This window comes from Phocoena phocoena, chromosome 16 (genome assembly GCF_963924675.1).
Source record: "Phocoena phocoena chromosome 16, mPhoPho1.1, whole genome shotgun sequence".
Classification (NCBI taxonomy): Eukaryota; Metazoa; Chordata; class Mammalia; order Artiodactyla; family Phocoenidae; genus Phocoena; species Phocoena phocoena.
In genome coordinates this window covers 63,439,022-63,462,905 of record NC_089234.1, presented here as the reverse complement: position 1 = coordinate 63,462,905, position 23,884 = coordinate 63,439,022, and the positions used below count along the sequence as shown (strand labels likewise).

General features: G+C 38.4%; 1 protein-coding gene across 3 annotated transcripts in view; it reads left to right on the top strand.

Annotated features, from left to right (window-relative positions):
* The first annotated feature begins 6,903 nt into the window (after window positions 1–6,903).
* Window positions 6,904–23,884, top strand: part of CCAR1 (cell division cycle and apoptosis regulator 1) — a 53,495-nt gene continuing 36,514 nt past the window's right edge. The window contains exons 1-5 of one of the 3 annotated variants that reach the window (XM_065894781.1): window positions 6,904–6,999; window positions 8,321–8,446; window positions 19,739–19,911; window positions 20,325–20,369; window positions 22,706–22,738. In XM_065894781.1, coding sequence (XP_065750853.1) covers window positions 8,374–8,446; window positions 19,739–19,911; window positions 20,325–20,369; window positions 22,706–22,738 — 324 coding nt within the window. In that variant the 5' untranslated portion in view covers window positions 6,904–6,999; window positions 8,321–8,373. Of the gene's footprint in view, window positions 7,000–7,095; window positions 7,249–8,320; window positions 8,447–19,738; window positions 19,912–20,324; window positions 20,370–22,705; window positions 22,739–23,884 lie in introns of those variants that run through there. The other 2 variants (XM_065894782.1, XM_065894783.1) reach the window with 2 other exon arrangements.

Sequence of the window (23,884 nt, the reverse complement as noted above, 5' to 3'; positions counted from 1 at the left end):
TAAAACACAATTCTCAACTTAAAAAAAGATGCCATCCACGGCTCTGGAATACAGTTTGGAAAGAATCAGTATGTCCTTTATCAGAAGTGGAATTTGTTATTTCCTTAAAATGTTTTGAGACCATAGGAATCTTTGCTTTTCTCTAGTGTATAAAATAAGAGTGTAAGTTCCTCTGTTAATTTTGGAGATGGTGGAGCTCGCTTTTATGCAGGACATCACTTTTTTTGTCCACAATGAACTCTACAAACTTTAATTCTCTGCGTTCCAGGACCTGAATGACTTTGTTTCAATGCCAGTTTCTTCTGGGCACCCAATCGAATACCATTGTTCGCTTCAAAGGGCATGTGTTTTGTTCCTTCAAGTAATCCAAATGTATTTCTAATTTTGCCACTCCTCATTTTCCCTTCTTCTGTAAGGGCACCAAAATGTGTTTCTCTTTGGCTAGTATGCAATGTTTAATATTTCTAGCTTTAAAAGTCTAACACTAATCTTTTCTTTGTTGGTTGTACTCCTTTCCCATCCCTACTGTGATGTCCATGACCCTGCCTGGGTCATAAATTTTCTTCTAGTTCGTTCAGCCATAGATGTCCCTTAAATTAAAGCAAAACTTAGTCTAAGGTAGAAATGTTATACATTAGTCGAGTTAACCCATTTATGTGTGGGTGCAACTTTGGAAACCCTGGGTTAACAGTATAAACCTAGTTTTCCTAAAAAGAAAAAAGAAAAAAATTTCCTAGCAGCTGTTATGAAAGGCATTCTCTCTTGTCTCATTTATCAGGAAAAAAATCTAGCAACTGTCAGAAACATTTTCATTTTTGGAGAAACTATATTGCAAAGTAAATTGGTTTCTTCTCCATTTGGCTAGGCATAAACTTATCATCTTTGACTAGAAGCTCTGCTTGTTATTATTTTTCTTTACTCATTTTACTGAAGCTACAATGTCACTAAGTGTACTTTCATTCTTTTTACAGTTTTTAATCCTCTTTAATTTTCTTTAAATTAAAACTATTGCTTCCACCCTCTCTGTTCTGTCTCCATCCCCCATGTCCCCTACCCAAACACACAGGGTTCATTTTAAGGATAGCAGTGATCTAGCTCAGGTTGTCTTTTAAAATTGTTTCACCAATCCTTTTTGGAATAATACCAAAAAGAATTAAAAACTTTTATTCAGCCCTTTCAGTTAGAGGCAAATTCAGTTTTTAGGAACCCCAGGTTAGCATCAAGTGTTCCCCTTACCTATCCCAGCAATGTTTGACCCTCAACTTTATTAGTGTTTGAGTGTTTTACAAAAAGTTGTGTAAGAAGTTATATATTCTAGCACTCTGTTTGGCTCTGCTATTTCTGTGTAACGCATCATACTAATTATCAATTGTCTGACTGGTGACTTTGAATTATCGGGTGTGACCTATAGCAGTGGTCCCCAACCTTTTTGTCACCAGAGGCCGGCTTCATGGAAGATAATTTTTCCACGGGGGGTGGGGTGGGAGGGGCTGGCTCAGGCGGTAATGCGAGCGACGGGTGTGATGGGGGAGCCACAGATGAAGCTTTGATCGCTTGCCCGCTACTCACCTCCTGCTGTGCGGCCCTGGGGTTGGGGACCCCTGATGTATAGAACAGAAAGTTGTTTTTTTTGTTTTTGGGGGTGTTTTTTTTTTGCGTGTTTTCCTCCTTATCTCCCAGCTCAATTTTGTGGATGGTTTCTATTTTCTAATGTAAATTTACCCCTTTGGAATTTGGTTGTTGGTAATAATAGGAACCGTTTTTTGAACTGGGCGAGACAGTTTAAAAAGTGGACAGAAAGGAATCCGAACAGTTCTTATAGAAATCAGTCATCAGAAGCTCTTTTGAGTGCACTAGGGGGAAGTTAAGGGACAGAAACGAGGGAGAATTTTGTTGCTTTAAGCAGCCCGCAGGTTCATGTACCAGCTCAAAAGCAAGTTGTAATGTTTCTACCCCCCACTCCATACCAGTTTCTTCTGAAAAATAGCAGCTCAAAATGAGGAACCCTTTTGAAAGCAAATATGGAAGTAAGAAGAATTATAATCCTTGTACTTTATAATATTTTAGGCTATCAAACTGCTTTCCTATGTGCTGCTTTTTTCTCCCCAACACTGACGGTTGGACAGAGAACAATGTTCCCATCTTACAGGTGAGGAAGCTGCAGATTGGCAAGAATAGCAAATGGCTTGATTCAAATCACACAGCAAGTCAACCCATGTGAAACTAAAACAGGTAATATCTGCAGGCTGCTGAACACATTTCTGTGCCATAAACTATGACTTAGTGTTGAGTGGAAATTTTGTCAGACCTAATCTAAGAATAATACAAAGTCTACTTATTGTAGAGAAAATATGCTTCTGAGGTATTTTTGTCTCCACTATTTATTTTAGCCAGCTATTTTCTTATTCATACGTTGGAAGGTCTACCCAAATTCCTAGGACTTCTGCATTAGGGCTTAGATTAATGACGTTTTATTTTTTCCCCTGTAAAAAAATTTTTTTTCTTTGTTGTTTAAAGAATGTCCCTGTACTACTGAAACAAAGGGAAACCTCCTAAATAATATTTTTAAAGACCAAGGTCAGCAATTCATAATCGAAGTTTACTGTTTTTGTAAATTGAAATGCGATTTTCTTGAAGGGAATGTGCTGGGTAAACTGATTATTTTAGTTCCCAGGCACTCATGGTAAAAATGTAAACTTTTTGGCATCTCTAAGAGATAGCTCTGCCTCCCACTTATTTGAAATTGTTTTGTTTTTTGTTCCACTTTTCCAGCCACATCAAATCTCTGGGTCAAAGATTAAACATACCTTGGCCCAGAGAGTTAAGAAAAATAATGAGATGTATCAGTAAAGTTTTTAGTAAGCTCTTTATAAATATAAAGAGGTAGGAAAGTTGGCCTATTTCATCAGTAGATTATGAGTTACTAACAAAAAACATAGGCCAGACTGCCCTAAATAGTCAAATAACATTTTTGGTGATTCAGTTCAGTAACTGCCTAGCCTCACTAATGCCTCTTTGTGACATTATAAAGTAAATAGCTGATGACATAGGAGTTTACAAAAAGAGCTCTTAAAAAAACACAAAGATATATGGCCTTTAAAAAAAAAAAACTTTTATGAGATAACATTGTGATAGGTGCTTTGAGAGAAATATTTTTCCAGAATGGTTTTGTGGTAAAAATAAAGGGCAGCTTTTGCATTGTTACGTATGGGTGGATGGTCCTCTTTGGGTTACTAAGAAATCACGAAGTGTTCCCTAAAGAGAAGGTCGAAAAACTACTCAGCAGAAAGAAAAGCATTGATTTCTGGTTTCTTCATTTTCTCTTATGATACGTGGTGACCTACCAAATAGATTCACATGCATATCAATATCCCGTTTTGAAGGAGAAGACATATTCATCATTAGTGGGAGTAAAATATTCAGATTCTTCACCATGGTGAAGTAGAGTACTACTAAATTCCCAATAGAGAATTATCAATTTCACAAAATAATATTCCTGTCTCTAGCTGACTTTTTCTCTCTTTGGGGTGTATTTACTATTTATTTTGTACCTTTGGTTTTTCCCTTTGGAGGATTTTACCTATTGCCGTCCTACTGTATTAAATATCCCATACATTGAAATAGGTTAGTAAGGAAAAGATTTTCAAACCCCACATATATCCGTTTTTGGTTCTTAACATAAGGGGGAAACAGTTTAAAGAGAAAGCACTTCAACATGTAGAAGGGAAAGAGATAATCTTAATTATGATGATTTCTATTCAGGATCAATATGTAGTGCTCTGCATACAAGGGAACACTTACTAGCAGTACTTGAAGACTTGTGAGTTGGAATTGCATGTTACTTGAAAGACCTAATTAAGCTAAATTTTGGTGCACAGCAGTTGTACATGATTTCATGTTTATGTAGCAAAATGCTTTGAAATGTACTAGTTTTGAAACATACATGTACGATAGTTGTGAAAAGTGTCTATTATATTTTCCTGTGTGTCTCATTTATTTAGAGCATAAAGTTTTTTTTGATTGTTCTAACTGAATAAGGCTAAATGAATACTGTAATTGAAATTATATTTTAAATTTTGTCATGAGTTTTTAAAAAAACTATTGCAAATTGTATCATTCCTGATTACACAGAAATTTGTGGGTCGTTTTAAATAAATTTTATACTTCTATTTTGCACCTGGTGGTCTAATTTTTCTTTCCTCTTCAAAATCATATTTTTAAAATTTAATATCCAATAAAATTCACACATTTTTAACTACAAAGGACAATAAGATTTAATATTTGGAGATGACCAAATGTATGGATTGGGTTCAACACAAAATCAAGATGGCTACACTTATGGAATCCTTATTATGAGGCAGAAGCCTTGCATTTTATGTAAACTATTTATCCCCACAGTGATGCTATTAAGTAAGGGCTCTTATCAGCCCCACTTTACAGATCAATTCAGGAGCTTAAAGTGGTTAAGCTCACACTCCTAGTTTTTAGCAAAGCTGTTAATCAACTTGGCTCTAGATTGACTCATGCCCTCCCTTGGATGTATCATTATTTTAATAAAACTTAATCCTGAACACAGTATGCTAACAGTATTTTAAAGTTGACATCCTAAAGTATTTATTGAAACCTGAAATGAAAAAATATACTGACAATAGGTGTCTAGTGATATTCCGGCAAATATCACAGAAAAATAAGTTACTTTAAATTCATCTAGTTTGAAACCTACTTCTCTGTAGCATCCTGGTAGTCCTCTTCTTCCTTCTACTGATGGGAACAACTCCATTCCCCTCCACCTCCCCTTCCCCACCTTCTCCCCAGGTTCAGCTGGGCAGCTAGAGACTACATTTTCCACATTCTTCCTGACTGGTTGAAAGCGTGACATGTGAGATGCTGAACATACAAACAGACCTGGGCAACACCCTAGGGGATGAAAGAATAAACAGCTCAACTAATATCCTTTATCTGTATCTTATTTCCCCCACCAGGGACTAGGGACCAGGGATTGAACCCAGGCAGTGAAAGCCCTAAGTCCTAACCGCTGGACTGCCGGGAAATTCCTGCCTTTATCTTTTAGATGCTCTTTAGACAACAGCTTGAGTAATATTTTATATTTTGTTTTTAAAAAAATATTTATTGGGGCTTCCCTGGTGGCACAGTGGTTAAGAATCTGCCTGCCAGTGCAAGGGACACGGGTTCGAGCCTTGGCCTGGGAAGATCCCACATGCCGCGGAGCAACTAAGCCTGTGCACCACAACTATTGAGCCTGCGCTCTAGAGCCCGCAGGCCACAACTACTGAGCCAGTGTGCCACAACTACTGAAGCCTGTGCACCTGGAGCCTGAGCTCCCAAACAGGAGAAGCCACGACAATGAGAAAGAAGCCTGCGCACCGCAATGAAGAGTAGCCTCTGCTCACTGCAACTAGAGAAAGCCCACACACAGCAGCAAAGACGCAACACAGCCAAAAACAAAAAGTAAATAAATAAATAAATAAAATATATTTATTGAGACTTCCCTGGTGGTGCAGTGGTTAAGACTCTGCCCTCCCAATGCAGGAGGCCCAGATTCCACCCCTGGTCAGGGAACTATATCCCACATGCATGCTGCAACTAAGGAGCCTGCGTGCCACAATTAAGGAGCCCACCTGCTGCAACTAAGACCCAGACGCAACCAAATAAATATTTTAAAATTTTATTTATTTGTCTGCTCAGGGTCTTAGTTGCGACATGCACGATCTGTGTTGCCATGTGTGGGATCTTTAGTTTCAGTATGTGAACTCTTAGTTGCAGCATGTGGGATCTAGTTCCCTGGCCAGGGACCAAACCTGGGCCAAGTCCATGAGTGACGTTTTAAAACAGTAATCTTTTAAAAACAGATCTTGGGGGGAATTCCCCAGCGGTCCAGTGGTTACAACTCTACGCTTCCACTGGCAGGGCCAGTTCGATCCCTCATCTGGGAACTAAGATTCCACAGACTGTGGTGTGGCCAGGAAAAAAAAATAGATGTGAGAAATTGAACTCTGAAATACGTAATACATGTTGAAAGAAATTTTAAAAGACCTAAATAAATGGAAAGATACTCCATATTCATAGAATGGATACTTTATGTTGTTAACCCTGGGAATGTAAACTGGTGTAGTCACTGTGAAAACAGGTTCGCAGTTCCTCAAAAAGTTCAGTATAGAATTTACCAAGTAACCCAGAATTCCACTCCTAGGTATAAACCTAAGAGAATTGAAAACAGGAGTTCAAACAAATACTTGTATGTGAATGTTCATAGCAGCATTATTCATAATAGCCCCAAAGTGGAGACAATCCAAAAGATCAACTGACAAATGGATAAACAAAATGTGGTATTATCCATTAAAGGTAATTATTTTAGCTATAAAATCGAATGAAGTACTGATGCCTGCTACAACATGAATCTTGGACACAATATAGTAAATTACGAAAGCTAGCCACGAAAGGCCGTATGTTGTATGATTCTATTAATATGAAATGTCTAGGCCAGGTAAATCCATACAGAGAAAGCCGATTAGTGGCTGCCTGGGGCTGGAGGGAGCAGGGATTAAGCAGTGACTGTTTAATGGGTAGGGGTTTGTCTCAAGGGAGGAGGCGATGGTGGTTGCTTTTCGTATTTAGATACTAAAAGCCCCTGAATTGTACAACAGAAAATACTTAGAGCAGTGAATTATACGTTAAAAGAATTTCATCTCAATTTTTAAGAAAAGCTAGCAGATGCCATCGGATATATCCATTCTCCCAAATACTTGTACAAAAAAAAGCGAAAAAACACAAAATGGCGGAAGTCTTATCGGATCACGTGACTGCCGATTCCTTTCCTTCCCACACTCAGGGAAGCCTTTTCCTTTGAGCTTGCGCAGAGACACAGGCTCATTATTATGCGAGGCCAAGGTAACCCTTCTTAGGCGCGCTCTAGTTCTAGCTGCGTAGTATGAGCGCCTTGAAGTCTCGCTGGTAAGCGCGCACGTAGAACGCAGGCCCGTAAGCGCCGTTCCTCAGAGATGGGGAGGAGGGGAGAGGCGCGGAGGAAAAGGGGGAAGTTGGCGCATGCGCGTAAGGCTGACGGGTTTGAAATGGCTTCGGTGTTAACCGGGACCGGGTTCAGGTGAAGGTCTGGTCCTCGCGGTTGGAGCGGCCGGCGGCTGAGCCGGGGTTCTTAACGTCCAGTCGGATCCGCGGAAGGGCTGGGAGCGACCGATTTGGTAGCACGGCGTCCGTAGGCCGGCGACGGTGGGCCTCTCGTGGGACTGGGACGGGAGGGACACGGTCCCTTTTGTGCGGGTCGGAGCAGGCCCCGCGCGGCCGGCCCCTCCCCCACCGCCTCGCTTTTTTCCGGCGGCCCCTCGGGTGTCCCCGGCGACCATCAGCCTCATCCTCGGCCTGGCGGCCTCGAAGGGACTACTGGCCGCCGTCCCTAGCTCTCGAGCCGCTGAGGCTTTAGCCTCCTGGGCTGCGGTCCGGGACGTCGGGGCCGCTCACGGCGGCACAGCTTTTGGGGGATGGAGGCCTTCTCCGCCCCGCCGGGGGCTTAAGGGGATCAGGGCTCTCGGTATCCCCCTCTTGGCGTTCGCCTTGGCTCGTGGGACGGAGGATTCCGCCTCCCCTGGTCTGCGGCCCGCGAGGAGCTAGGGCTGAAGGAAGATGGATGTTAGAGCTCTGGCCTCTCCGAGGAGTGGGGGGAAAGGGAGTGCGCGGGCTAAGATCTTCGCCTCTTCTGGCTTGATTTTGGGTGGAGGAGTCTTCGCGATGGTTCTTTAAGGGGCAGCCATTATTTCAACTGTCTTTCCCCTCGAGGGAGGGGAGAGAAAAGGAGTCCCCCCAGTTCCTTCCCTGCTCTAGAAAGTAAGGAGATGTTCGTTATTTAAATGATATTCTTGAATCCCCTTATTCGGTGTCTCGTCCCAGCTTCCGTTATTGGTTTCTCCACTTTCAGCCCCCAGCTCATTGCCAAAAGAAACACGCAGGCTATATTTCTTTTGAACGTAAGGCTGTGTACTTTTTATTGTTAAGAATTGGATAGAAAACAACAGATGGTATTCTCTTTAAATGTGACAGTTTGTAGTCGCAGAAGGAAGTGCCTTTCTTGTAAGTCTACCCCAAATGTCATATATTGAAATTGGGTACTTTTGGTTAACTACTTGATGTGAAATGTTTTTCCTGCATATCGGACGTTCATATGCCCCTTGTTATTTATACTTGGCCTACAAAGATGTCCTTGACAAATTGAACATTTCTTTAAAATAATACTTTTGTGATATTTGTAGTTTGGTTGAACTTTAACCTGTGGATCCTTTCTTAATAGATCGCTGCTATAGAAGACAAACAAGTGAAGGTTTTCTCCCTCCCCCTTTTATCATGGCTCAGTTTGGAGGACAGAAGAATCCGCCATGGGCTACTCAGTTTACAGCCACTGCGGTATCTCAGCCAGGTCAGTCGTCTTCTGAACACATGTACTGTAGATGTATGTCGGGTTGGAGATAAAACTATGTGAATTAGGCTATGCATAATATTGTAAAAAAGTTTGCAAATGCTGTATGTTTTAAGCTTATCTGTGAAGCTTCTTTTAAAAATTCATGGACCAACTAGCAAAAATCTGTTTTACACAGCAGTTTGGACAGTTATATATAGTTTTTCAAACATTAAATTGATTAATTGGTTTAATTATGTTAGAGGTTCCTCATTTGTCATGTTAAGGTGTCAGTATTCATAAGTTATACTTAAAAATAAATGTATTAATCCATACTTTATAAAAACTATACATGACTGGTTTTCAGTTATTTGAATTTAAAGTAGAAACACCAGCTCTAAAGAATTTATCAAGCAAAGGAAAATTATAAGTAGATGTAAAAGGAGCAAATGAATATTTACGTTTTCAAAATAAAATCAACAAAAAGTCATTTTCAAAATAAAGTAACAAAATATGTCGTTGAAAGTGTTTGTTTCAATATTTCTTCCCATTGCTCTTAGGAAGACTTTTTTTTTTTTTTATACTGTTTCTTGACTTATGGTTTGAAAATTAAAGCAAGTTTCCTAAGGAGTTTACAGAATGAAATTTTGGGTTTCTTTGAGTACCCAGAAAAGTTTCACCTTATTCTGTTAATTTGAATATATTTTTATTTATGACATACCTGGTACTAGTTCTTTGCTGCATTTTACTTAAAATTTTGTTATTTGAGGTCAGTTGCAGAGACAATGTGATCGTCTAACTTCGGTGTTCTAAATATGATGGACATGATTATCTTGTTATGTAGGTGACCTTTCTCTTTTTCTATTAATTAATTAATTAATTAATTTTGGGCTGCGGTGGGTCTTCGTTGCTGCGCACAGGCTTACTCTAGTTGCGGCGAGCAGGGGCTACTCTTTGTTGTGGTGTGCGGGCTTCTCATTGCGGTGGCTTCTCTTGTCGCGGGGCACAGGCTCTAGGCGCGCGGGCTTCAGTAGTTGGAGCTCGCGGGCTCTGGAGTGCAGGCTCAGTAGATGTGGCGCACGGGCTTATTTGCTCCGCAGCATGTGGGATCTTCCTAGACCAGGGCTCAATCCAGTGTCCCCTGCATCGGCAGGTGGATTCTTAACCACTGTGCCACGAGGGAAGTCCTGGTGACCTTTCTCTTTAAGGAAATGGGTACATTAGGGATGTTATTTTAATTACTCTTGATTTGAGGGGTTAAATGATCAACAGTTATTTCTGCAGACAACTGAAAATAATATGAAATAATAAAGATTATGTTTATTCAGATCCAAATATTTCTCCTCTGTGTTAAATAGTGGGGAACCTGATTATGACTTAGTTTTTTAAATAAATTTATTTATTTATTAATTTATTTATTTTTTGGCTGCGTTGGGTCTTCTTTGCTGTGCGTGGACTTTCTCTGGTTGCGTCGAGCGGGGGCTACTCTTCCTTGCGGTGTGTGGGCTTCTCATTGCGGTGGCTTCTCTTGTTGCGGAGCACGGGCTCTAGGCGCGCAGGCTTCAGTAGTTGCAGCACGTGGCTCGGTAGTTGTGGCTCGTGGGCTCTAGAGCGCACGGTCAGTAGTTGTGGCACACGGGCTTAGTTGCTCCACAGCATATGGGATCTTCCCAGGCCAGGGCTCGAACCCATGTCTCCTGCATTGGCAGGAGGACTCTTAACCACTGCACCACCAGGGAAGTCCCAGTGACTTAGTTTTGTTGAAACAGGAATTATTAGCAGCTACTTTGTGTCCAGAAACAAGTGCTGTGTACTGGTATTTTGGTAAACTAAGCATGTTTACCTGTTTTTTTCTGCATATAATTTGTTTTAATTTCGTACCAGTATTGTTCCAGTAGAATAGCTGTTATGATGGAATTCTAATGTCTGTAGCTCTTAACATTTGTATTATAATTACTTAAATGTATACTGTACTGTTTGTTTTCATTTTAAAACTTCTATTTTTTTTTAAATAAGTTTATTTATTTATTTTTGGCTGAGTTGGGTCCTTGTTGCTGCGCATGGGCTTTCTCTAGTTGCAGCAAGCGGGGGTTCTTCTTCGTTGTGGTGTGTGGGCTTCTCGTTGCCATGGCTTCTCTTGTTGCGGACCACGGGCTCTAGGCAGACGGGCTTAGTTGTTCCGCAGCATGTGGGATCTTCCCGGACCAGGGCTCGAACCTGTGTCCCCTGCGTTGGCAGGCGGATTCTTAACTGCTGCTCCACCAGGGAAACCCAACAGTTTCTATTTGTGCTGTAGGAAATTATTTATGGATTTTCTGGGACCTGTCATTAATCACAGTTTTTCAAAATCTGATATATATTGTTTTTTTTTAATAAAATCTGATATTTTATTGATACATTATGACTTCAGTAACTAGGCAAGTGTTTTGTTAGCATCTGTGCTTAGTTTTCTGACAAAAATCCTGGAGTAGTTTCTAAGTGGAATTCTAGTGACAATGTTTTTATTAAAATATTTAATTTTTAGGTGCTATATTTTGAGCTGTTTCCTGAAAGCCTGATATAATATTTTCTAGCCTTCATTTTCAAGTCTTTGTGACTAATCATTATCTTATTAGAGTTGATTCTCAGAGCCAAGCTAATTTCTATCAAAGTTGAATTTTTTTCAACCCTAAGGCAATTAGAATTTTGTTTACACCTTAAAAACCTTATAGTTTTATTTACACCTCATTTCAATGGAGAACATTTTAGCCTAAGTATATAATGCCTTAAGTTTTCTCCTGGCAGCTTCAACTACAATTTGAGAAAAAATTTCAGCAAAGAGCATTAAAAGGACTTAATCTGGGTAATAGTATAGCTACCTGTTTTATTCTAGTTAAAAAAAAAAAAAAAAAAAATATATATATATATGCATGCCAGATATATTAGTATCAGAGGTCAATGTCATAAATCAAATAATCACGCAACAGAAAAAGGTTAACTGAATAATTCAGTTCAAATGAAATATTTTGATCTTTGTGGCTATGTATCTGACTCATTTTCTCCTGAAAGCAATATAAAAAATTACTGTTTCCTTTTTGTATATAACTTAAGGTGGTTTTGTTCAGTTAATGGCTTTGCTATTCCATTTTCTAGCAAGGTTATCTTGCATTTGTACTAACTCTGAAAATTCTCAGCTAACAGTGATTTGAAAATTTCAGTGCATTCACACAGGTGACGTATTTAAAATAAGATTAAAAACTTCAGTAAAAGCATGCACACTAGCACTTTATTGCTGAAATCTGTCGTAAAGTCCAAGATCAGTATTTGAATTGTTTCTGATTAATTTTGATGCTGAGTCTGTTCAGTTAAGGAGTTAGTAATTTCTACATGTCTGTCATTTAATTTTCTTTTCCTTTATTTCCCGTATTCAAACATATATCAAACCTTGACTTTTTCCCCCCTTGAAAATGCCTCAAATATATTCCTCTATTTTACATTTAGGCCCTTTGCACTTTACATGTAGATAACTGCATCAGCTTTCTCTTGCTTGCAGATCTTATGCCAAAGTCTCTCACCTAACTTTCAGGCCCGTCCATACGTTTCCCAAAGCTTTATATCCTAATCTGTGATGCTTACCGTAAATCATTCACTTAAGTCAGGATGCTCTTTTCCCCATGTATCACTTAGTCATACTCTATATTTATTATTCTCTATTAAGTTCTCACTGCTTTTATTTGCTTTCCTCTTTTACTGGATATGTTGCTTATTTTTTCTCCCCCAGCTCCAGTCAGATATGATATTCCTAAAGCATAATTTCTATCTAAATTACTGAACTTTCTGAAGCTGAATGGGCCCTGAACTAGATTCTGTCTCAGTTCTTTTTTCTAACAGATGAAGAATTTGAGGCCCAGAAAAGTGAAGAAATTTGTTTATCAACAGAAGGTCACAGAAGAGTCCAATGTTAGGACCTCAAAATAGTGGTTATTGTTTCTTCCATTACTCTGTTCTTTTATTCATCCTCAAAGATATCTTCAAGGACTTTTAGAATACAGTTCAAACTCCTTGAGATGGTATTCAGGATCTTCTGTATTTCCAGCCTCATTTCTCCTACACTGAAATACTTCTTTTTAAATATTTACCCTCTTTTCTATCTCCTAGCTGAAGTGCTGTATTACATATTCAATGACAGTCATAATTGGGACCAGAGCTTTTTTTTTTTTTTTTAAATTTTATTTTATTATTTATTTATTTGTTTGTTTCTTTATTTATTTATGGTTGCATTGGGTCTTTGTTGCTGCACTCGGGCCTTCTCTAGTTGCAGAGAGCGGGGGCTACCCTTCGTTGCAGTGGATGGGCCTCTCACTGTGCTGGCCTCTCTCGTTGCAGAGCACAGACTCTAAGCATGTGGGCTTCAGTAGTTGTGGCTCGCGGGCTCTAGAGCACAGACTCAGTAGCTGTGGTGCGTGGGCCTAGTTACTCCGCAGCATGTGGGATCCTCCCGGGCCAGGGCTCAAACCCGTGTCCCCTGCATTGGCAGGCAGATTCCCAACCACTGTGCCACCAGGGAAGCCGGGACCAGAGCTTTAAGGTTTGAAAGCTTAACAATCTTCTGTCGTGTAAAGGGACATTGAGAGAGAGAGCTGGCAAATCACTGACTGAATCTTTAAATATCCCTTAGATTAATTATAGTGACTTAGGAGTATCTTCAGTATATTTGACTCAAAATATTTGCATGTGTATATGTACATAATTGCAACAGTATTAAAATGTTTGGGTGGATTTAGCCAATTCAGACCTATTTTCTCACCCATTTCTTTGACCATTTGTAAGATGACTACATTCTGGCTATAGACAAAAAAATGAACTAGTTCCGGAGTTAAGATCATAGTGCTATGTGGTACTTTAACACAGGTGACTGAGGCTAATACAATTGTTTTAAATGTGACTTCATTTAAAATTGTTTTATATGAATTTTATTTTATTTTATTAGTTTATTTATTTTGGCTGTGCCATGCGACTTAAGGGATCTTAGTTCCCTGACCAGGGATCGAACTCGGACCCATGGCAATGAAAGCACCCAGTACTAACCTGGACTGCCAGGGAATTCCCTATACAAATTTTTTTTTTTTAATTAAAAAGTTTTATTTATTTTTGGCTGTGCCATGCAGCATGTGGGATCTTAGTTCCCTGACCAGGGATGGAACCTGCACCCCCTGCATTGGAAGCATGGAGTCTTGACCCCTGGACTGCCAGGGAAGTCTCCCCTGTACAAATTTTAAAGGTCACACTTCATTTAAAATTATTACAAAATATTGGTTATATTTCCTGTGCTGTACTATATGTCCTTGTTAGCTTATCTTACACTCAGTAGTTTGTACCTCCCGCTCCCCCACCCCAATCTTACCCATCCCTGCCTTCTCCCCACTGGTAACCACTAGTTTGTTCTCTGTATCTGTGAACCTGCTTTTTTGTTACAATCACTGGTTTGTTGTATTCTTTAGATTTCACATATAAGTGATATCGTATAGTATTTGTCTTTCTTCTGTCTGACTTACTTCACTTAGCATAATGCCTTCCAAGTCCATCCATATTGCTGCATATGGCAAGATTTCATTCTTTTTTATGGCTGAGTAGTATTCTATTGTATATGTATACCCCATATCTTCTTTATCCATTCATTTGTTGATGAACACTAAAGATGCTTCCATAAAATATGACTTCATTTTTTCTACCTCTTTAATCTGGCCCACTGGTTGTCTTTTAAAACCCCTATCTCTTGAGTCAGAAGTTCAAATTGTTAAACTGCAGGATTCATGATCCTTTTCAAACAAATAATAGCTGATGTACTATGTATACTTATATTCGTTATCTCTTGATAGAGCTGGATATTTCCAACTCATTTGGTAGAAAGAGAAGATTGCAGGAATTCCCTGGCTGTCCAGTGGTTAGGATGCGGCGCTTTGCCCACTTTCATTGCCGGGGCCCAGGTTTGATCCCTGGTAAGGGAACTAAGATCCTGCAAGCCAGCATGGCCAAAAAGATTGCTATTGGTGTGGGCTTAACTCTTGTTAAACACTACTAGTGCTATGTAACAAGAAACTGTCTCCAAAACATTGTTCTAAGAGTAAAAAAAAAAATGCACAGAAATCTGTTAAGGTTAAGCCTCATTGTTAATACATATTTTCTCCCTTATCCTCTGAGCTCGCCTTATTTGTGCTCTCATCCAATGAGAGCTGCATCAACATACCAAACTACACACCAGTGAGTGCCCGTCTCTCTATCCTTAGTTGAGTGTGCAACTCATATTTATGCATTTGTGGCTTCTCTTGCACTATGTGTTTTATGATCTGGGAAATAATTTTGGTCTCTTATAGCTGAAAATGTATTGGAAGTAACCTTGAAAGTTGGAATATTAACTTTGGGTGATACAAAACTCGTTGAAAGAAATGGAGTTGAAAACTAGGTAGATGTCTGAGGCATTCAAGGATGGAAGAAATCATGACATTACAAATAGTGTCTTTAACTTCCTGGGAGGGTTGACCAACATACTTGAGTAGTAGCTAGAAGAGACTATGGCTAGGATCGCTAGTCATCACTTCCATGGGACTTCAAGAGAGTGGAAGAGCTGTTGTCTGCCAGGCTATTAATCTTTATAGAGACTCCCATATAACACTGACTTATTTAAGGCTTTGCCTCTTCTTTATAGAACAGTTCTCTCCACTAAGTAGAATTTTCTGTGATGATGAATATATTCTGTGTCTTCATTATCTAATATGGTAGCCACTAGCCACATGTAGCTCTTGAGCCCTTGAAATGTGGTTAATGTGACTGAGGGACTGAATTTCTAATTTTATTTACTTTTCACTAATTTAAATTGAAATAACCATATATGACTGGTGGCTAGTGTATTGAACAATGTGGTTAGTATAGAAGATTACAACATTTAGAATATGTTATATTTAAAATACTATTTTGTGCCTTAATTTTTTTTAATATGCCCATGACTTATTTATTTTACAACTGGAAGTTTGTACCTTTGACTCCCTTAATTTCTTATTCTTAATGCCTTAATTTCTAATTCTTAAAAAGTAATGAGTATTTCCAGTTATTTGGGTACATTATGGGCTTAGAACAGTACCTCAAAAGCAATAGCAATGCCTTGACCAGTGAGTTGTCTGATTGTAAGAAAGTTATCTGTGTATGAGGGCATCAAAAGTTTTGAATTTCTATGAAATCTAATCTTTAAAGATCACTTTTTAGGAAGGATGTTGAGTTGAAGATGACACTTAGGAGACTTGTTCACTTGATTTAAAACTTGGGTTTATACGTGTTTTAGTAAATCCACAAGTTATAAAGAGAATCCCCCATGTCTTTATGTTGTTTTTCTTTCCATACAGTGTAAGATTGCTTTTGAACATATATTGATATATGGAAATTTCAAAGGATAAAGCATTGCTTGACCAGTGCCTTAAAAAATTTTGCAAAAGATGAAAAAAATGAAGTTTCTCGGATTAGCTTGAGGGTTTTTTGTTTTTTTATTATTTTATTTGTTTTTATTTTTTATTTATTTATGTAAATTTATTTATTTATTTTTGGCTGCATTGGGTCTTCGTCGCTGTGTGCGGGCTTTCTCTGGTTGCGGCGAGCAGGGGTTACTCTTCGTTGCGGTGCTTGGGCTTCTCATTGCGGTGCCTTCTCTTCTTGCGGAGCACAGGCTCTAGGCGTGTGGGCTCAGTAGTTGCAGCACGCAGGCTCTAGAGAACAGGCTCAGTAGTTGTGGCGCACGGGCTTAGTTGCTCTGTGGCATGTGGGATCTTCCCAGACCGGGGCTCGAACCATGTCCCCTGCATTGGCAGGCGATTCTTAACCATTGTGCCACCAGGGAAGTCCCAGAGATTTTTTGTTTTTTTAGCCTAAGTTTGCTTCTAAGTAGTTTTTTTTTTTGATTGAAGTATAGCTGATTTACAGTGTTGTGTTAGTTTCAAGTGTACAGCAAAGTGATTCAGTTATGCATATGTGTGTGTGTGTGTATATATATATATATATGAGGTTTTGAATTTTATTATTTTAGAAGGATCACCCATCTTAGTAAAGATGGATAATACATCTTAGGTATAAGGGTAATAAGGATTTTTAAATTTGTGAGTTTGATAAGATCAAGGGACAACAGATGGGACAGGTTTCTCTTATGTGTTTTAATGGTGTGTTCACTGGTATTCAGTATGTCATAACTACTAGTATGTCATAAAATGAAAGCTTCAGTCATATAAAACTGATTTTACATTTTAGAAAATAATATATTTTACATTTGTCCTTAAAGCTTTAAGGAAACTTACCCCTTAGATTTACTTATTAACCTCTGGTAGCCTTTGGTCATTTAGGGCTCATTTCATAGGTTTGTCTGTGGAAGTATTGTTACATAGTTATAAGTATATCTGTTTCAGATGGGCCATGAGGCCTTCAGCAATCATATTGAATCAGGTACAGATAAATGAACAGACTGTTCCAATCTGGGTAATTGGAAAAAAATCTCCAACTGATAAGTGTTAGGCCACTTATGGAGAGAGAAAGATTAAGTCAGAGATTCATACCTTTGTACTTTGTAAGTATAGAATTATCTTACAGAATATTGATTATAGAAATTCACAAGAAGAGTGGAGAATGCTATGAACAGGTATTCAAGGATACCTTCTTAGATAGCCACAAAAAAGAGGAGCATTAATAAATTTTAATGAAATGTACTTTATTGAGGTTAAAATCGCAAAGGTAAATGATTTTAAAGAGAGCTACATTATACAGACATATAAAAGCCACAACCACATGCACAGTGATTTCACAAAATTTGAATTAACTAGCTAGTAGTGCGCAGCAACTACTACAATGTCAATTTCCTTCCCATAAAGTTCTCCTACCAATCAGTCTGCTTTGTAGTTTCTAATTCATCACATTGACTGTCAGCAGTGGAAAAGAGATTGTGGATATCAGCTATCATCCCACTTACTAAATGCTGTGTAGGAAAAAAAAGAGCTCTTTCTGAGATATTAGCCCTGAGCCCTTCTGTGGCAGCTATCAGTACTTTCCAGTGTTCTGGAAATTGGTACCAGCAGATCTGAGGTCAGAGCTCAGGTGGGTGAAGGAGATGCATGCGGGTATGGTACTTGAATCACAAGATGTTACTTTTGTCAAGTGCAGAACATCCCAATCTAAGAATTTTAAATACTAATAATTTTTCCTAGGTTCTTTCCCTGTCTTGTGTTTACAAGAGAATTTTGCTTCTGTTGTCCTAAAACAGTGGTTCTTAACCTTTTTTGGGTCCGTTATCCTTTTGAAAATCTGATGAAAGCTTTGGACTTTCTTGTCTGTAATTTTACACACAGTTTCAGAAGGTTAACAGGAACTACTGGTTAGAACCTGTGCCCTGGTTTCATTACCTTTATCTCCATTCTCACTGCAGTTAACTTCATTTTGAATTTACGTTGGTGTTAAGTCATTCCTCATTTCTTTCTATTTAAATTAACTTTGTTAGTCTTGGTTTCTCCTTTCTGCCCATCTGTGGCCTCTGACTTACCTTAAAAACAAGAGAGATCTAGAAAAATGATGCAGATGAACTTATTTGCAAAGCAGAAATAGAGACACAGAGGTAGAGAACAGACATATCGGGGCAGGGAGATTGGGATGAATTGGGATATTGGGATTGACATATATGTAGTACTATGTATAAAATAGGTAACTAATGAGCACCTACTGTAGCTCAGGGAACTCTACTCAGTGCTCTGTGGTGACCTAAATGGGAAGGAAATCCAAAAAAGAGGGGATATATGTATACGTATAACTGATTCACTTTGCTGTGCAACAGAAACTAACACAACATTGTAAAGCAGCTGTACTCCAATAAAAATTTAAGAAACAAAAACAGGGCTTCCCTGGTGGCTCAGTGGTTGAGAGTCCGCCTGCCGATGCAGGGGACATGGGTTCGTGCCCGGGTCCGGGAAGATCCCACGTGCTGCAGAACGGCTGGGCCCGTGAGCCATGGCCGCTGAACCTGCGCGTCCGGAGCCTGTGCTCTGCAACAGGAGAGGCCACAGCAGTGAGAGGCCTGTGTACCGCAAAAAAAAAAAAGGGAATAAGAGATTAATGTTGTGAGGGTCTAGAATTGTGTATTCAGGACATTCAGTAGGTTTTTTTCCCCACCTTAGATTCTTTTTTTTTTTTCCTCAACCTTTTTTAATTTTTAAAAACCAGTGTTTTAGCAGGGGATAATTTGTAATTTATATTAATTCCAAACATGATTTCTGGGATTTGTTTGTTTGTTTTTGCCTAAGTTTGTTGTTGGTTTGTTTTACTTTTGAGTAGAATTAACCTGGACTCTTAAACAACTGATCGATGATGAACCTCACACTTCTAAAGATTTTCTGGTAGATTCTAGACTATGTGCTTTGGTTAATTCATTAATGATTTCTGTTCTTTTCCTGTAAGGCACAATCTTGTTCTTTCTGTAGGGTTATTAACTTAGTAGCTATAGAGCAGAATTTTTTTTAGTTATTCTCAGATATAAGCAAGATGCTTTGGAAAATGGAGTGTTACATGAGCAAATATTGCTTTTATGGCGACCTCTTTGAGATTCACAATGCTTAGTGGCATATTAAAGGTTCTGAGGAGTCCTGCAGTAAAAATATGTGCTTATTAATTCACTGTTTTCTAAACTTTTTAAACCTTGAACCCCTTTTTCCCAAACTTTAATGTCCCAGGAAGCTAGTCATTACTCTAGGAGATACAGTTTGGGGAAGTGCAGTGCTAGACTGCTGTTTAGTGCTTTGTGTTTTTAAACTGTTCCTATTGTCTGTTTCCTAGTTTTACAGTTCTTTAATAGAGTAGAAGTACATGAAAATTCTCTCCAGTAGGATGTTTTAAGGATGGATCACTTCCAGCAACGCTGTCCTTAATGTATGATTCTAATCTGCTTGAAGATAATACATTCTAGATTAGTAAAATAAGATGGTTTATTTTCTGCTTTTCTTACTAAAAATATTTCTCAAGGGTACTTTAGCCACTTGGTCTAGGTAAGGTTGGTTGGGTTCATTCTGTAGTTTAATTTATAGATTAATGTTTTCTTATATCTGTCATGACTTGAGCATATATTTAATATAAAGCCATTGGAATCTGAGGTGGGGCATGAATCATTTAAATTCAACAAGCATTAGTAAAATTTTTCTTTAGGTTTTTACTAAGCAGTGACAGACTGTAATTCATTACTAAGCACTCATTGAAAATTCATGGACAGGATCCAAATAATCTTGATTTTTTTTTTTTCCCCTCTTTCTAATCTCATTTTAGCTGCATTGGGTGTTCAGCAGCCATCACTCCTTGGAGCATCTCCTACCATTTACACACAGCAAACTGCATTGGCAGCAGCAGGCCTTACTACACAAACCCCAGCAAACTATCAGTTAACTCAAACTGCAGCATTGCAGCAACAAGCTGCAGCTGCAGCAGCAGCATTGCAACAGGTGAATCTTTAATAGGTTTTAATATGTGACATGCAGAACTTTCAAATCTGAGTAGCTAGGGTAGGTACCTTCACGTTTTAAAGAATGAATAGTTGTGGGGTTCTCTTATGCTTATTGTTTTATTCTGGTGATAAAAATTCTTTATGCCCAGGACATACAGAGAGATGTAGTTGCATAGTCAAAATTCTTAAGTTCTTGTATTTTAATTATTTGAGTAAAATTCCATTCTTGATGAATCCCAAAGTATAAGTAATCATTATTTTGTTTATTTTAGATGAAGTGTAGATGTTCCAGAAAATTTCTTTTTAGTTTAATTCTGGTTATGTATTTGAATGTATATATATATGTATATGGCTTTTTGAGAATGACTAAAACTAATGTCCATATTTTTCTTTAAAAAATCTTTTTTCCAGCAATATTCACAACCTCAGCAGGCCTTGTATAGTGTGCAACAACAGGTTAGTTTATATTTTCCATGTTAAAAACTGATTTATAAAAAGTCATTTGTTCCAACTGAATTTTTGTAGATTTTATTTCCCATCAGTAGCCTTAATGTGTGATTTGAATTCTTTTGGGGTGGAGGAAATGTGGTAGGTAAAACAGAATGTCTCCAAGGGAGAGGAGGACAGGAGAGAGGTCCTGAAGACTCAAATCCTCATCTAGTAGCCAGTCCTTGTCACATGTTTCTAAGAAAGCATGCAGAAGAATCTGGAAAGAATCACTCTATTAATGAGTCTTTGGCCCAGTACTCTTATTTGAAACCTCTAGCCCAACTGTGCTGTACTGGACCACATGTGAAAATGAAAAGCTCCTTTTTCCCATTTGAAGCTAAACCGTAGACAGACCTTTGGCTTTCAGCCTGTATTTATTTAAAACAATGGAACCCTGCCTTTTTTTCCCCTAATGAAATTGTGTATTGAAACCTAATATATAAAATATAAAAATAGTGTTGAAAATGGGAGGAAGCCTCCCCTTGTAGTTCTCACCCCTATTCCCAAGGCACATTTGAACAATTTGAAAACTCCTTACTTAGACTAAAAGTTTCTTTGGCTCTTTTTCCCTAAGCTTATACTCTAATCATATTCTTCAAGGGTTATTATATCTGGGATGGTAGAAAGAGGTAACAAAGTGAACCCAAGGAGAAGCATATCAAGCAAAGAAGAGTTTGACTTGCTCAAATCTAGATGGGTTCCAGTCTAAGCACCCATTCTAGGTTTTCCAGGGTTAAGAGGTAGTCTTTGTCCCTTCTCAGTGCCATTAAGGAAGCTTCAGGAAAGTATAGCAGTCAGGAGAGGAAAAGGGGATACAAGAGACAAGGACCAAAAACTTGGGTCCAGAGACACTGTGGAGAAACAAGAGGCTTCTTAATCCATTAACACGTGTCCCTAGATCCATGCCCCAATTTCATCCTTGCCTGTTAGGTTTCAGAAGCGTTTCATTTGCCCTGAAGATTATAGTATCCCACTAATAATTGCTTTAAACTTCTAAAAAATTGATAAGAGATTGGGGTCCAAGTTGGCTATCTTGTTTTCAGATACCCTTAGACTTTTAGTACTGTTAAGAAATACATTATTAAAGCCTGTGTTTTATTTTGAACCACATGAAAATGGCAGTACTCAAATGTTCTTGCCCTAAAAAAATGCCATTATTCATCCATTTTTAACTTACAGAAAAATGGAAATTTGATAGATTTAACCTTTAATACATGTCGACCTAGGTAAACAGTGTTTTGAATTAGAATGTCATATAGATTGTTTTCTCCTAGCTTATTTTTAAGTCTGACAAAGATTTATTGGGAAGCTTATTAGTCATAGTAAATAAGAAGTCATGAACAGAAGAACTGTGATCTTCAGATTCTGCCATTGGGCTTAAAACACTAGTTAGAAGCTAATAAGCATTAAGGATGTCTCAAGGGAAATCTTACCTAAATCCAAATCTTACCCTGACCAGGATATCCACAAACACAGAAATGATGCCCATGTTCTCCTCAGACTGCTTACCTGGGCAGTAGGAAAAAAGACCTTTTCCTCAAGCTATTAAGCATCATCAGGAGATTCCTGCTCTTCTAGCTGTAACCATGGGACACTAGTGCATGATAGACAACTCCAAGCTGGGCAGCTTGAAAAGAATGCTGAAGGATGACAGGGAGCAAGCAGGGATAAGTATTTCTTTGGAGACCCTCCTGATGGTTAATACAGACACAGTCCTGAGGCTTCAGAAAGTTTACTTCTGTTCCAGAGTTTTAAAATTTCCCCCTTCCCACCAATTCCTTTTGCTTTCTGGTAGTGTTATACTTCGCTATTGCCAGAGAAACTATGTCAGGGTGTATGGTCCTTTATGGTCCCCATACCTTTGGCAAGTCTGACTGTAAGGACTGCTTCTCATATTAGGGGGATATATATGAATTGGACAGCGAGTAATATTTTTGATACAGGTAGCTTACGGATGATATTGAATCATTTCTATAGCATGGTAATTAATATGGGGCAGAAGTAGAAATTTACCCCTCTAGGGACTTGTGGGGTTTTTTGGTGGGTGTTATTCCTCTGAAATAACAAAAAAATATATTCTTTATCATTATTGAATGAGTTAGTTATATTTAAGGTCTGCAGTTGTTAAAAATAGTTGTAGGAAACCTTATACCTAATGACCTCTGTTACTTTTCACATATTTCTTAATTAGAAATAAAGTACTTATTTAATAGGAATTCTTCCTTTTGTAAAACATCTGTGAAACAGCAGTTCTGATTGATTCTTTTATCTTTACTGCTTTTGTTTGTTTTTCCTGTTTTTAGTTGCAGCAACCACAGCAGACCCTGTTAACACAGGTTAGTTTGGCATTACTTTATTTCTTATGAATATCTGAATGAAAAGTAGACCAAAGTTTTATTCCTATTCTAGGTTTTCTTTCAGGGTTTTTTTTTTTTTTTTTTTTTTTTTTTAATTTATTTATTTATCTGGCTGTGCCGGGTCTTAGTTGCGGCATGCCGCGTGCGGAATCTTCGTTGTGACATGAGGGATCTTTACTTGCGGCATGCGGTCTCTTAGTTGTGGCATATGGGATCTAGTTTCCTAACCAGAGATTGAACCCTGGGCCCCCTTCATTGGGAGCGCAGAGTCTTAACCACTGGACCACCAGAGAACTCCCTCTTTCAGGGTTTAAAGATGAATATTTGTTGGATTCATGTAATAGTTTTAGCAATATAATGTTAAATAAAGATGGAAAACATGTTTTTGTTTTTTCTTTTATGCTGTTTGATTGCTGTTCCTGCTGTGATCTAGTTTGAATAAATATGAGGTCTTATTTTAAATTTAATACTGATTTTGGCTTTTACATTTTCTTTGTAGCTAGTATTTTTAAGAATGTTTTTGTACATGTTATATCTTTTTTACTTCGATCTTAGGAGGTGAGTTATTGTGTTGCATTATCAGCTTGATTTTTCAGCAACATTAAAAAGTTTGTCAACTTTCAATATGTAATGCTACTTTAGGCTTTGTGGACCACTTACAGTCTATGTTGCATATTTTTTTTTCTTTTTAAACAATTCTTTAAAAGTGTAAAAACTGGGAATTCCCTGGTACTCCAGTGGTTAGGACTCTGTGCTTTCACTGCCAAGGGCCTGGGTTCGATCCCTGGTCGGGGGACTAAGATCCTGCAAGCCACACGCCGCAACCTAAAAAGAAAAAAAAAAAGTGTAAAAACGACCCTTGGCTTGTAAGTTTGTGTAAAGATCATAAGCTGTGGGCTGGATTTGCCCCGTGGGTTGTGGTTCACTGACCCCTGGTGTATGCAACTGTTAAAAAGAAAGCAGAACTTCTAATAATAACTGGAGACAGTGATTGCCCCATGGATAGGGAACTAGGTAGCTAAGGAACAGGAATAGGTGAAAAGCTTTTTACTGTATAACCTTTTGTACCTTTATAGTCTTGAACCTGTTAGTTACTTTAAAAAGATAAAGTATACTTCAATTGAG